The 14,822-nt window shown below is 42.8% G+C and overlaps 1 protein-coding gene across 2 annotated transcripts; it reads right to left on the reverse strand.

The window, feature by feature from the left end:
- Positions 1–12,007: 12,007 nt before the first annotated feature.
- Positions 12,008–14,600, reverse strand: LOC135706772 (general odorant-binding protein lush-like). 2 transcript variants are annotated; one of them, XM_065228428.1, is made up of 5 exons: positions 14,472–14,600; positions 14,331–14,406; positions 14,168–14,262; positions 12,307–12,417; positions 12,008–12,231 (listed from the first exon to the last, which is right to left on the reverse strand). In XM_065228428.1, exons 1-5 carry the CDS (start codon positions 14,544–14,546, stop codon positions 12,187–12,189), a joined length of 402 nt encoding a protein of 133 aa, XP_065084500.1. In that variant the 5' UTR covers positions 14,547–14,600; the 3' UTR covers positions 12,008–12,186. The 2 variants fall into 2 exon arrangements, with proteins under 2 accessions (XP_065084500.1, XP_065084499.1); XM_065228427.1 differs by having other exon boundaries at positions 12,303–12,417.
- Between the last annotated feature and the right edge of the window lie 222 nt (positions 14,601–14,822).

The following is a 14,822-nucleotide window of genomic DNA, read 5'->3' on the forward strand; positions in this document are numbered from 1 at the left end:
TGCAAGTAGTAGACGAAATACGCGTATCTGTCAAAAGATAAGTAATTATAACGGAATTAAAAGGAAAAAAAAAACCAACACCCTCAAAGCTCTTCATAAAAGTATATTGTTGTTTTTGTCCTTGCACTTGGCTTGTACTCCAGCAGAACTGCCAGCCATTGTGCTGGCACCGTCAAAACATACTGCCATCAGCTGCTCCCAAGAAATCTGCATCGCTGTCAGGACCTCAGCAATGGTATCCGTCTCACACCCACGAATGTTTCCGTCAGCCGATCATTATCAATATACCTGATGACAATCGCCAACTACTCGTGGTGGCCACAATCGCTCGTATCATCTGCATTGATTTCCACTAGTTTTTCTAGCAAGGTTTTCACGATGTTCCGCAACATTACATTGTGCAACGACATAATCATGTCATTTTGAATACGGTTACTTGTGTACTGGCAATTTTGGCACCTTTTGCAGTGTGTTTCCAGCACAGGATCGCAGTTAGCCACCAACTGGGTGGCACACTTTCCGCTCCTTCCGAATGCCCACAAAGTGGCTGGTCTCCTTAGAGAAGTATGCGCACAATATCGATGAAATGTTCCATTATATAGCGATTTTGTAGCCGCTCATAGCAATTATAGCTTTTTTTGGCGGAAATTCTTCCACGCTTTCATACTACCAACATGGGTATCACCATAGAGGTAACTCTAAGACCACTGGGTCCCGAAGAAAATCATTATTATTTTTGGCTCACTCAGTACCAGAACAACGGTCCCAAGCAGTCCCAAGCTATTTCACTCACCCCTGCATGTTCTGCATGAATCCACACACCCCTGATGTTATCTGTCAAACTTTCATAGCGAATCAAAACAAACATAGTGTAGTAATAGAATTTCAACTAGAATAGGGTACGTTAATCGTTTGCTTGGGACCAATAGGCTACTAAAGTGGTGAGCCAATTTAAAATCGTTAGTTTCGTATTGATTGTTGGTATCACTGCGATTGTGTTTGCCCAGTAACTCGGTTGCTTTTTTTTTCAATTTCTGAACCCTGTATGAGTGAGACAACTTGGATCGTCCAAAAAGACCGGCAGCAAAATGTTTGATTGTGTAGAATTGGCTCTGAAAATCCAGAATAACATTGAAAATAGTTTTTTGAGTTTCTGTAATTTCCTGGAAGTTTAAGTTAGAGTCCGAATAATATTTTTATAGAAAAATGTTGTAATAATGTTTTGCGTCATACTCTTCTTTCCATATAAAAATATAAAAACAAAGAAAATATATTCTTCAAGGTATTGGTATCATATTTTATTCAGTTACCTTTCTGAAATTTTGTACAGTACGTTTTTGTATATTTTAAGTGCATCGTTACAGTTTATTTTTGACTATTACAAGGTTTTGTAAGCCCTTATATCAACAATCAATACGAAACTAACGATTTTAAATTGGCTCACCACTTTAGTAGCCTATTGGTCCCAAGCAAACGATTAACGTACCCTATTCTAGTTGAAATTCTATTACTACACTATGTTTGTTTTGATTCGCTATGAAAGTTTGATAGATAACATCAGGGGTGTGTGGATTCATGCAGAACATGCAGGGGTGAGTGAAATAGCTTGGGACTGCTTGGGACCGTTGTTCTGGTACTGAGTGAGCCAAAAATAATAATGATTTTCTTCGGGACCCAGTGGTCTTAGAGTTACCTCTATGCTTATATGCTGTTGTAGTTACACTTTACTATTACCGTTGCGAGTACGTTGAACTTGGTCATTTTCAGCGAAAATTGTAGATCTAATTTTTTTTTCAAATTTATTCCTAAATGCCAAGGCTAATAGGATCATTAAAAAGGTTTAAAAAATATGTAACGATTGGAACAAAAGCGCACAAAACTATTTTGACAAGCGAGTACAAGATTGTTAACGAATGACGACTTGTGCAAAGGATTGAGCATGTCAACCCTGTCCCAAAGTACCGCCAGTCGGGGTGACACAAAATGATGCTACTTTTCAATTAGGGAATCCAAAAGCTGTCTTTAAACTTTGTACAGTTGCGAAAAAGTCCATCCTCAGAATTCCTTGAGGTTCTTTTCGAAATTTTTAGAACTCTATGAGCTCTTTTGAAATTCTTCTCAGAACTCCTCTGGAATTATTTTTGGAACTCTTCTTGACTTTTACTCAGAACAGCATGGAACTGAAATTCCCTTAGAGTTTCAGAAGAATTTCTTCAGTACTATCCAGAAATTTGAAATTAATGTTCTGCTCGACAACAACTCAGCAGCACGAGACTCCTTGAACTGTGTCTCAGAGTCAGCGCACTACTGGGCAAACTGGAGGGGCTACGCGGACGAAAAGGCACTCAAGCTTTCAATTAAACTGAAACACAGTGTGGATCAACTTAAACACTGTATTTTCTCCAATTAACGATAGTTTTTTTTTTTTTTAATAATCCATTTATTTGTCAAGGCTCAAATGCGTTAGCTTTGCGGAGCCGAATATTTTTTACATTATTGTGTGTGAATATAATTTTCTTACAACTAATGTTAGTAGAACGGGGGCCGATTACTCGCGGTTTACTCGAGATTAGGGATTACATTTATTGATCATTTGGAGGGAGGACAAGGGAAAGCATTTTGAACTAATTTAAAACTTAAACGTAAAGGATGACTAAAACACAAAACACTAAACACATACATCAACAGCTTTAAGAAAGTCGTAAATAAGCTTCATAATGTCGATATCACGGCAAGCCAAGACGTCTCTAATTGGCTTTAAGGGTTGTTTTCCTCGGACCCTAAGGGAATCACACAGAACGGATCTCGCCTCACAATGCAAGGAGCAGGACCAAACAACATGCTCGATGTCGTGATAACCGTTTCCACAGGTGCACAAGTTGCTGTCGGCAAGCGTAATACGGAAGAGGTGGGCGTTTAACGAACAGTGATTGGACATGAGCCTGGACATTACACGAATAAAATCACGACTCATATCCAACCCTTTGAACCAGGGTTTGATCGACACCTGTGGGACAATAGAATGTAGCCATCTTCCCAGATCACCATCATTCCACTTTTGTTGCCAGTTGGCGAGGACTTGCTGACGAGAGATCGTGAAAAATTCGTGGTAGGCGATTTGTCGCTCGTAAATATCGCCTTCCATAGCGCCCACCTTGGCCAGCGAGTCCGCTTTCTCATTGCCCGGGATAGAGCAATGAGAAGGGACCCATACCAAGGTGATGACATGTGAGCTGTTTGATAAAGCACTCAATGACGATCGTATTTCCTGGAGGAAATACGCCGAGTGCTTCATCGGCCTCATTGAACGCATAGCCTCCAGGGAGCTTAGGCTATCCGTAAAAATGAAATAATGGTCAGGTGGAAGTGAGGCAATACGCTCTAACGTGTACGATATAGCTGCTAGTTCAGCAACGTATACCGAACACGGCTTTTGAAGCTTGTATGAGGCGCTATGAAGATCGTGGAATACTCCAAAACCAGTGGACGCATTTATCACCGACCCATCTGTGAAAAATCTCTTCTCGGTGGGGACGTGGCGGTATTTGTTCGCAAAAATAGTTGGGACAATCAGGGCACGGTGAGGCTCTGGAATTCCTTGAATATCCTGCCTCATTGTGAGATCGAATCTCACGGAAGAACCACTGAAATGATGGGAGACAGCGCGATTGGGGTTGAACGAGGAGGGGCCGATGTCCAGAGTCATGTACTCGTAGTACAAGCTCATGAATCGTGTTTGAGGATTCCGCTCTAGCAGCTTCTCAAAGTTTTCGATCACCAGCGGGTTCATGACTTCACAGCGGATGAGGAACCGGAACGATAAATCCGCAAAACGATTTGTTAAGGGGAGGACGCCCGCAAGAACTTCAAGACTCATGGTATGCGTCGATTGCATACAACCTAGCGCGATTCGAATGCAACGATATTGAATCCTTTGGAGCTTCAATATGTGCGTCCCCGCCGCCGATTGAAAGCAAAAGCTACCGTACTCCAAAATCGAGAGAATGGTGGTCTTGTAGAGTCTTATCAGATCTTCCGGATGGGCTCCCCATGAAGTGCCGGTAATGGAACGAAGGAAATTGATTCGCTGTTGGCATCTCTGCCTCAGATACGCTATGTGTTTTCCCCAAGTGCACTTGGAATCGAACCAGACACCTAAATACTTAAACGACATGCTGTGAGTGATTGTTCTACCCATAAGTTGAAGCTGAAACTGTGCTGGATAAAGCTTCCTAGAAAAAACAACCATCTCTGTTTTCTCCGGAGAGAATTCGATACCCAGATTCATTGCCCAAGTAGACAAATTATCCAAGGTATCTTGCAATGGTCCTTGCAGGTCCGGTGCTGTTGGTCCAACCATGGAAACCACGCCGTCATCTGCAAGCTGCCTTAGCGTGCAATTTTCGGCCAGACATTCATCAATGTCTTTGACATAGAAGTTGTACAGGAGGGGACTTAAACATGAGCCTTGTGGAAGACCCATGTAGCTGATTCGTGCAATTTCCGTGTTGCCATGAGAGAAGCTCATTCGTTTCTCGGACAACAAATTAAACAGGAAATTGTTGATAATCGGAGAAAGCCCACTCGCATGGAGTTTTTCCGAAAGGATGTCGATGCAAATAGAATCAAACGCCCCTTTAATGTCCAAGAAAACTGAACCCATCTGCTGTTTTTCAGCATAGGCTAATTGGATTTCAGTTGAAAGCAACGCAAGGCAGTCGTTCGTCCCTTTGCCCCTACGGAATCCAAATTGCGTATCTGAGAGTAAGCCATTCACCTCGACCCACTTGTCCAGACGAAGAAGAATCATTTTTTCTAACAGCTTCCGAATACACGACAGCATCGCGATGGGACGGTACGAATTATGATCCGAAGCGGGTTTACCGGGCTTCTGGATGGCGATAACTCTCACTTGTCTCCAATCATCCGGAACAACGTTGAGCTCAAGGAATCGATTGAACAAGTTCAACAATCGCCTCTTTGTGACTTCTGGGAGGTTTTTGAGCAGGTTGAACTTGATTCGATCAATTCCCGGAGCTGAGTTATTGCATGAAAGAAGAGCAATTGAGAATTCTACCATCGAAAACGGGGAGTCCATGTCATCGTTTTCCAGCGGCGGATCGCGAGTGTTGCATCGGACCGGAACCGAATCGGGACAAACCTTACGCGCGAAGTCGAAAATCCACTTGTTAGAGTACTCCTTGCCCTCGTTGACCGACGATGCCGCGTTACGCATTCTCCTGCCGACATTCCAGAGCGTTTGCATGGAAGTCTCTCGCGATAGCCCTTCGACGAACCGACGCCAGTAACCGCGTTTTTTGGCCCTGACCAAGCTCTTAAACTTTTCCTCTAGCTCCGTATACCACTCAAAGTATTCGCGGGAACCGTATTTACGAAACTGTTTAAACGCGGTAGACTTCTCTTTATTCACGTCGGTGCATTCCTGGTCCCACCACACAGTGGGAGGACGTTTGCGAATGGTAGTGCCAGGAACAGGCTTCGTTTGTGCTTGAAGCGCGCAATCCACTATGAGCCGCGATAGGAAGGAGTACTCATCCAATGGAGAGAGAACGTCGACCGATTCTGAACCTTCACGGACCGCGTTCGCGTATTCTTCCCAATTGATGTTTCTCGTGAGATCGTACGCGATGTTGATTGGACACTGTGAAGATGAACCGTTGGAAATCGAAATTTTGATGGGCAAATGATCACTACCATAGGGGTCTTGGATTACCTCCCACATGCAATCCAATGATAGTGAGTTCGAACAGAGTGACAAGTCTAGTCTGCTCTCTCTTGCTGGAGGTTTGGCTATTCGAGTTACTTCACCGGTGTTTAGAATGGTCATATTGAAATCGTCGCATAGGTCATAGATGATGGTTGAGCGGTTGTCATCGTACAGCTCTCCCCAGCCTGTACCGTGGGAATTAAAATCCCCTAAGATCAGCCGCGGCTCAGGTAGCACTGAGCAGATGTCAGATAGCGCTCGCCGAGAAACAGCCGTTCTCGGAGGGATGTATAACGAGGTAATACTGAAGGTTTTACCTCTAATATTCACCTGACATGTGACAATTTCAATACCTGACACTGGAGGAAGGTCGATTCTGTAGAATGAGTGTTGTTTGTTGACCCCTAGGAGCACCCCACCGTACGAATCTGCACGATCGAGACGGATAATGTTGTAGTCGTGAAGAGAAAGGTTAACATCTGGAGAGAGCCATGTTTCGCAGAGAGCAAACGCATCACAGTGTATGTTATGCAGTAAAAATTTGAATATGTCTAGTTTTGGTAAAATGCTTCTACAATTCCATTGAAGGAGAGATACCGTATCATTTTTTGGAAAATTATCCATCGAAGGATACGAATGAAGCAAGGAGGGGCCACTTGGAAGCAAATTGCTTCAGAAAAGGTTTCACGATTGGAAGCATCATGTTAATGATGCTCCGAAGAGGGTCAGTGATGTTGAACAGATCGAGAATGCTGTCCACAATTCCAGAAAGCGTGAACATGGCGTTCTGCTGTTCTGGTTGCAAAACTGGGACATCTGGGGTTTTAGATGTTCCCGGAAGCCCCGGAAATTCTTTGTCATAATCGACAGGCTTAAAACCCGGTGGATTGGGTTTCGGTTTATTTCCGTGACCTCTTGATTTATCCAAGTGGGCTTGGGAGTCAGTTTTTTTAGTTTTCTGCGAGTCATTCTTGGATCGCTTCCTTGAAGGACCTTTGAAAACAAAAGGACTTCCGTCATTGCCCTCTGAGTCAGTGTCGTCCTCGTCAACTGGGAGAAGATTGAACGGATTATTGTTTTCTTTTTCCGGAGTGATTTTGGGAGGAGGATTGAAAGTCTTCAAGATCTCCGCAAAGGAACGCTGAGAGCGCGCCTTCAGAGACCGTTCAAGTTTTTTTCCTTGCTGTTTATACTTCGGGCAATCTGCGAGAGGATGCGGAGGTGCCAAACAATAAACACATTTAGGAGGAGCACCACAAGCACCCTCCGCATGCTTCTCGCCGCACTGATCGCATCGTGGCTTGTTGCCGCAGAAGGCGGCGGTGTGGCCTAATTGTTTGCACTTGGTGCAGTTCATCACCCTTGGTATAAACAACCGCACAGGAAGTCGAATCCTCCCAATTCGGACGTAATCCGGCAGAGTCGATCCGGAGAAAGTCACTCGAAACGAGTCAGTCAGCGAATAGATTTTTTTTGTCCCGTCGAGGGATGCTGACTGCATTTGGGTGCAGTCAAGAATCTTGACTTCTGGAAGAACGGGGTTCTTGAAGACACCAACCCCCCTCTTCAAGAAGTCATCGCAGGTCAAACTCGCTTCGGTGACCACTCCTTCGATTTCCACGTCACGACTGGGAATGTAAACGCGGTACTCTAACGTAAAAAGCTCGCAGGCAACAATCTCATTCGCCTGCTTGCGGTTACCAACAGTGACGCGCAGTTTGTCTGGCCTCACCTTCAAAATGTCGGTCACTGACGAGAAACGCTTGAATAGATCTTTTTCGATCTGGTTAACGTTAAGCGGTTTTTGTTTGGGTCGGAAAAAAACAACCCATGGGCCTGTCGAGGCGTCTGGGTATGACTTATGGCGGGGGGCAGTTTTTGTTTTCTTGGCGGCGTTAGGCGGAGTAGGGGGATACGGTTTTGGCGGTGTGGGGGGAGAGGGATTAGGTGGGGTAGGGGGAAACGGGTTTGGTGGTGCGGGGGGTGACGGTGCTGGTGGTGTTGGTGGCGATGGATTAGGCGGGGTAGGAGGAGATGGGGTAGGCGGTACGGGCTCCGGTGCTCGTTTTCGCCTGGGCCGCTTCGGGATGGTTCCGGTGTACTTCTTCACCGTGGCTGACGTTTCCACGTCGGACAGTTCGTCTTCAGTGGGAAGGGCAGGAAGGGTATTCCCCCCGCCATCACTATTACCATCCATTGCGGGGCAACTGCCACCGCAATAGATACAAAACAACTACACACAGGGAACACACAGGGACAAGAGAAAAAGAAGAAGAAGAAGAAAATATTTGCGTGGGATGGGAGAAAGGGGAAACTAAAACAAAGGGGAAACTAAAACAAAGGGGCAATAAATAAAACTTATTCGCTACTTAACTACACCGGCACAAAGCGTGTGTGTGGAAACGCTGTTATCACGTGGTGCGTTGGTGTTGGTCCACGCTGCTATCCGGTGGTGATGGTTGGTGTTGGTGGGTCGGCAAGCTGGTGATACGACACGCTTCACTATCACTTGCACACCCTCGCGACGGCGTGAAAAAATGATGGACTTGACGACGCCGTTAACTCCGGTGATGGATTACCGGGATGAATTAAAGCTGGATGGTAACTCCAAGGGGCTCGGCCGATGGAATTCCACTTCCTCTGTTGGACACTGGTCACTTGGGGCACCCAATGGGGGGTGAAAAAAAACCGCTCGGGCGGAAAAAACACCGAAAAAAAACTAGATGCCGCGCAACTGAAACCGGGACGTTGTTAACCGACTGAATGCTCAACTAGGAATGAATTAACGATAGTGTGGATTGTGTGGTGTTGTGATCAATTTTCTTGGCACATACCCTTGATGACGATGGCGATTACGACGACTGCAGACCAGCGAGCGCTCGCTGCGGTTCCGGAATGATCCTGTCGATGGCGGAAGATTAAAGGTCGATCTTGTCGGTCTTGTTGGTTTTACCGGGGCTGGTATAGCGGTTTGTGGAGATGGTTCCGATTCACAGGTGCTTCCTTCTGACGAAGCCGGTTGACGACGGCAAGGCTACCCTCTGTCGAACCGGGAAGGGAAATTCTCCTTGGCGTTTAGGACCTTCAGCCCGAAAACGATGTCCTTTACGTTTAGGTCAAGGTAACTAAATGTCACCTAGACCGTAGCGTAAAATGGCGGTCCTTGACTCGCCAACCAGAAAACAATTTGATTGGTTGCAAAAAGGTCCTGAATCAGATGAATTGGTGATTTACACTTCACCTTGATTCACTACTCGCGCTTAGTATTCTGTTAAAGTATACTCCACAGACACTTCTGGTCTACACGCTCGCCTGAGATAAAGTGAACGATGGCCGTTCTATAAGCATCGCAAAACCCTTCACCAGTGACTCCGTGTCACCATTTTGCCGCGGCCATGAGCGCCTTATTCAGCAGTCGCCCGTTAAGCATGGCCGTATCGTTTGCCCAGTGGGTTTCACCGCAAGTGTTAAATTTATTTGAATGCTCGATCACATGGTGCATATTTAAAATATTGTATTGGACCTTTGTAACAGAACGGTTACAAATTATTCGCTGAATGAGCTAGAAATTATCTCCCTTGAAATTTTCCTCAAAATCCCTTTGGAATTCCGCTCAAAATTTAATTTTCTCTGTATTCTTTTCGGAATTATCTTGGAACTATCTGCAGGATTCACTAAAAATTATTCGTGGAATTTTCTTGGAATATTCCCCTGAAATCCTTTGGAACTGTCTTCAGAATTCAATATCCTTGAGGTTCTTCTCGGATTTTTTTAAGAATTATGCTAAGTTCTCTATTGAAATTCATCTGAGAAGTCCACTGGAATTATATTTGAAACCTTCATATTTTTTTCTCAGAACTTCTCGGAGTATTTAAGAACTTTTTTTTTCTCAGAACACCTTGGAACTGAAATTCCCCTAAAGTTTCAGAAGAATTTCCTCTGTATTCTTCAGAAATTCTACCCAGAATGAGCTTGAAGTTATTGTCAGAATTTCCTTGAAATTTTCCTTAACATACATTTGGAATTTCATTCAAAATTGATTCTATCGGTATTCTTTTCGAAATTATTTTGGAACTATCTGCAGGATTCACTAGAAATTATTCACAGAATTTTCATGGAATCATCCCCGGAAATCTTTTCTTATGGAACTGTCCTCAGAATTCAATACCCTTGAGGTTCTTCTCGGAATTCAACTATGAGTTTTCCGTCCATTCACCAAAACGTTGTAGTTTTTTTTCTACCAGAAATGTGCAATAAAGCTTGCCCCTCCATTCCAATTATTTTGGAACTGTGCATTTTTTAAATCAGGAATTTTCAATTCAGCTTGCCCCTCCATGCAGCAGATTGTTGCAAATTTTACACCAGAAATTTTCAACATAAACTTGCCCCCAGAAAATTTCAATTGACCAGAACGATGCAAATTTTTCAACGTTAATGTTCAATAAAAATTTCTTCTCCAATCTTCTGATTGGTGCAGATTTCCTTTTTCCATTTTCCATCAGACATTTTCAAAATAGCTTGCTTCTCCTATCATCAGAATGTTGCAGGTTTCCCACCAAACAAAGCTTGCCCCTATTTTCAGATTTTTCATCATAAATTTTCAGTAAAGCAGCTTCCCTCCAATCATCAGAATGTAGCAAAAAATATTATAAAAGCTTGTTTCTCTATTCAGCAGAAGGATGCAATTTTTCACCAGCAATTTTCAATAAAGCATGCTCCTCCATTCACCAGAACGGTGCACCAAAAATTGTCAGTGAAGTTTGTTTTACCATGCACAGTTGTGGTGCAATTTTTAGACTTTGCCTCTTCATGCCAGAATGGTGCAAATTTTCCACCATAAATTTTCAATTAAGCTCGCATTCATCAGAACGATGCAAATTATGCACCAGAAAAAAAGAATAAACCTTGCTCCTACATTCACCACAGTGTTGCAAACTTTCCACCATAAAGTTTCAGTTAAATGTGCACCTCCAAATTTTTTGGCATGGTTAAATTTTTCCACCAGACTTATTCATATTGAGTAGTCCCTCCATGTACCATGATATTTTTACACCAGTTATATTCAATAAAGAGCCTTTTCTTCGATTTACCACCACGAAGGTGAAATTTTGCAACCTTAAATTTACCCTCTTCTTTTAACCCTCCATGAACTACCTTGAAACAAAAATTTACAAAAAAAAAATTTGACGTTTTTTACTACATTCGCTTCGTTGTCGTGCGCGACAGTCTGTTTGTATTCGTACTTTCATGCTCTACCGTTGTCTCTCTTACACAACACAAACGGTAGAACAACATTCGAGCAAAAATAAAATGATCAAATAACTATCATGTGAGATTTTGTTCTAATTCCTCAATTTGGTGTAAATTAAATCATTTCTGATCAGAAATGCTATTACTAGGACATCGTTCCTTGCTATTTTCAGAATTCACACAAGCACAACATCAGCAGCTCTTATTATGAGAAAAAACTAAAATACATACATTCGTGACGGTCTTCGGCAAAAATGTCGTATGACAGAGCCTGTCATATGACATTTAAGTTTGGTGCTGTTATTTGATATCTTGTTTTGCGAATGTCGGAAGCAAAGGCAGTCAATTATCACAGAAAATGTGTCGACTACAAACCCATACAAATCATCGATAAGGGCAGGAATTTTCTCGATTTTATTTCTGTTTTGGATTAAAGAAATAGATCCAAAAACGGATCATATAACAAATTTTGATCCCGATGCCTAAGATTCATTCAAATGGTACCGCATTTTTTTCAGAACAAACGCTTGGGCAGGGTAAAATAACTCTGGCCGCTGACGAAAAGTCAAATCTTCGAGGAAGAAAGCGTAAATTACAGTTATAATCACGCTGTTTGGCACTGCAGTTGGAATAACCCGAGACCAATGCCAGCAATGTGAACCACTAGCCAGCAGCGTCGGAAGATGCATCGTCGTCATCATCCGCGAACGGTATCCCACCAAGCACCAAGTTGCGAGAGAGTGTCCATCGCGACATGTCACTGTCAGCAGGATTCTTAAATCGTTGCATCCACTCGTGCCGTTCGGAGAAAGAGAAAGATCGCGTGCAATGGACATTGTACCTGAAACGATCCTCAGCCTATATTTCCTGAAAGCAGCATTGGTGATTTCAATGCTGTGTTAAGACAGGAACATGCGTGTCGCCTCTCCAAAGGGTAGAATTTCACAGGAATTCAAATGTCTTGTTGTAAGCATATCAGTTACGGCTACATTGTTGCATTGCAATATTAGCCGTGGAGATCTAGTCTGATCTATTTCTATTCGCATAAATACATAGCATCTTATTCTAGTGCAAATTCTAACAAACATACATTGTAATCACCAATCACATTAAAACAAAATCCTCAATTCAAAATCCTTAATCGTTGGCCAAAGTTGTCGTCTGTTACGGGAAAATAAATATGTCCGGATTGAAGTCAGCTGCACATTTCACAGAAAAGTATACTTTATCGCAGCTGTCCTTGTACCCAGAATCTAAAAAAAAAAACCATTCCCATTTAGTCATTTTATCTCGACAAACAAATAGTTTCTTTCACTATACTTACGCACATCTTTGCAGGCTTTCAGTGCCTCCTTGGCTCCTGCCTTCAGTTCCGCTGGCAGCAACGCTTCGATCTGGGCTGTCGTTTTCGAGAAGCTGATCTCCCCCTTCTTGGTGAGCTGCGTGGGAAGACAATTCGAATCGTTTCATAAACGCCCTTCTCTACCTTATTTGGTTTTGCACCGTCGGGGTTAACCTCAATCTGATGACAGTTCAGTGGTACTGTTTACGTGGACTTGGTCGATTTTTTCTTGGGTGGATTTTCTCGATAATTTTTCAGACTGCAATGTCCACGAGCAACATCCTTTCAATGCGCTGTTCCTCGACAATTTTCAAGTTAAAATTCGGAAATTTTAAAATACACACTACCAAAAAGTCATGTAAATTTCCGTGCCCTGAGACCGACACATGCAAGCGGCCCAAATGGCATAAGAATCAGTTGAAAGAAACGAGAAAATAAATTCAATCCATCGTACTTTTCGTCGAGTTGCGTATGTTTCGGTTTGAGAACACTTAATTTTACATGACATGTTTGTTTACGTTCCATAATTTACGTCAAAGAGGGATTACGTCTCGAGTAAAATTAGTTCTTTTTAAGTGTGTATATATATTTTTTGGAAAAACGACTAAGTGCTTGTAAACAGTACCACTGGTTCAGCCGATTAACACTGAGTTCATTTGTGACGTCACGCTGCAGTACCTAATTAACCAATGGACGAGTGCACCGATGAATTTGAGTTCACTCACTCGAGAAAAAGTGACACAAGCTGCGGGCAATGTTTACTAATCATGAACACTGATTGTTTATTATTCATTATTCATGAACATTTAGTGTTCATGATTAGTAAATATTGCCCGCAGCTTGTGTCACTTTTTCTCGAGTGAGTGAACTCAAATCCATCGGTGCACTCGTCAATGTACGGAATGAACTCATAAAAAAAAACTTTCGTGTGAGCGGTGCCGCACACTTAGAAAAATTCATGTAAATTTAGGTGCTCTGAGACTGACATATACGAGCGTCAATTTTGACATAAAATTGAGTCATAATAGACGCGAAATTCAGCTCAAACGTACTTTTCGTCGAGCAACGAACTTTTCAGTCTCGGAGCACTTAATTTTACATGACATGTTTGTTTACGTCTCATCCTTTATGTCAAAGATGGATTCCGTCACGTGTAAAATTAGGTATTTTTAAGTGTGCGTGTTAACTAAAAATGAGCACATGACTTTATGCTCGCGTAACTTTAGAAAAGGGCCTATAAGTTTTTATAAACAACTTGTTAAGTCCTTTTCACGCGAACCGCAATACACCCACGCAAACCAACAACGCCATTGGGTAGGGTAAATTCTCCCCTTCCCGATAGTGCTCTTGGTTTGCGTGAGAGTTCTTCGGTTCGCGTGAAAAGGTCTAACAAATTGTTTATAAAAGTTGATAGGCTCTTTTTTAAGTTACGCGAGCATTCCCATTTGTGGCAACCTAAATTACGCGAGCATTACGTCATGTGTTCATTTTTAGTAAACACGGCACGGCTCAAATGTCAATTTTTTTTTCATGAATAACTCACGAATGAACTTCATGTTCATCTAATGAACTTCTTGACAGTTCAGTGGTACTGGTTACAAGCACTTCAGTTTTTTTTAATTAAAAAAAACATCGAATTTAAATTTCAAAACTGCTGAGGATATGCGCGTTGAAAGAATGTTGCTCGCGGTCATTGCAGAAGTGTGGTTTACATCTCACTGCAGTCTGATTGTTTTTTGAGAAAACCTACCGAAGAAAAAATCGACTAAGTCCAAGTAAACAGTACCGCTGAACTGTCATCCGATTGAGGTTCACCCCGACGGTGCTGAACCTTATTGCTAACCTACCGTTCCTGCCATCTGGGCGATGCACTTTGCGTAGCATTTCAATTCCTTACCGGCATCCGGACGGAAGTTTCCCGCTTTAAGATCGTTAAGGCTTGCTGAAATTATCCTCATTGTTATGTTTTACTAACTCAAAGTTTTGCTCCTTGCTACAGAGGGTACGTACCTTCGGGAAGGTCGAACTTCGGGGCACAAGCTCTTCTCATCGTTTCCATCGACTCGTTGATTTGCTTCATCGTCATCTGCGGGGGAAAATATTTTCGCGTTCATTTAACTCCGGAAGAAAACCATCAGCATCCACACTTACCGCGGCATCGCTTGGGTAGAGTGTTTCCATCAGCAGAACAGCGACCACCAGTGTCACAATCCGTAAATCTTTCATAGCGTTTCTTCATACTTAGCGGATTTTGTTTTGTTTTGATGTTTCACTCTAACGTTCCGCCGAGTAGGGCTCCATGATCCAACTTGAGCATCTGAGCCGTGGAGGCGACAATTGCCAGGTCTTTATATGCGGAGAATCATGCTGTGTCATTGCGGGCGATTGTTTGTTTTGATAGTTTAATTAACGAGTTGCACTGTTTGATTGCAGAGCGGTGTCATAATTGAGTGTCACCATACCTAACCTGAAATTAATACAATACACAAGTGTTATCATTAG

The sequence above is a fragment of the Ochlerotatus camptorhynchus genome, unplaced genomic scaffold (assembly GCF_037179485.1).
Source record: "Ochlerotatus camptorhynchus isolate MF236.1 unplaced genomic scaffold, CSIRO-AGI_Acam_v1.1 ptg000290l, whole genome shotgun sequence".
NCBI classification, from domain to species: domain Eukaryota; kingdom Metazoa; phylum Arthropoda; class Insecta; order Diptera; family Culicidae; genus Ochlerotatus; species Ochlerotatus camptorhynchus.

What these genes read in the sequence shown, in the direction of transcription:
- LOC135706772 (XM_065228427.1), bottom strand. Translation starts at nt 14,546, where the DNA reads ATGAAAGATTTACGGATTGTGACACTGGTGGTCGCTGTTCTGCTGATG. An exon ending in TCTACCCAAGCGATGCCGCG is followed by an intron (nt 14,407 to 14,471) that starts GTAAGTGTGGAT and finishes TTTCCCCCGCAG; the next exon opens with ATGACGATGAAGCAAATCAA. An exon ending in TCGCCCAGATGGCAGGAACG is followed by an intron (nt 12,418 to 14,167) that starts GTAGGTTAGCAA and finishes CTTCCCACGCAG; the next exon opens with CTCACCAAGAAGGGGGAGAT.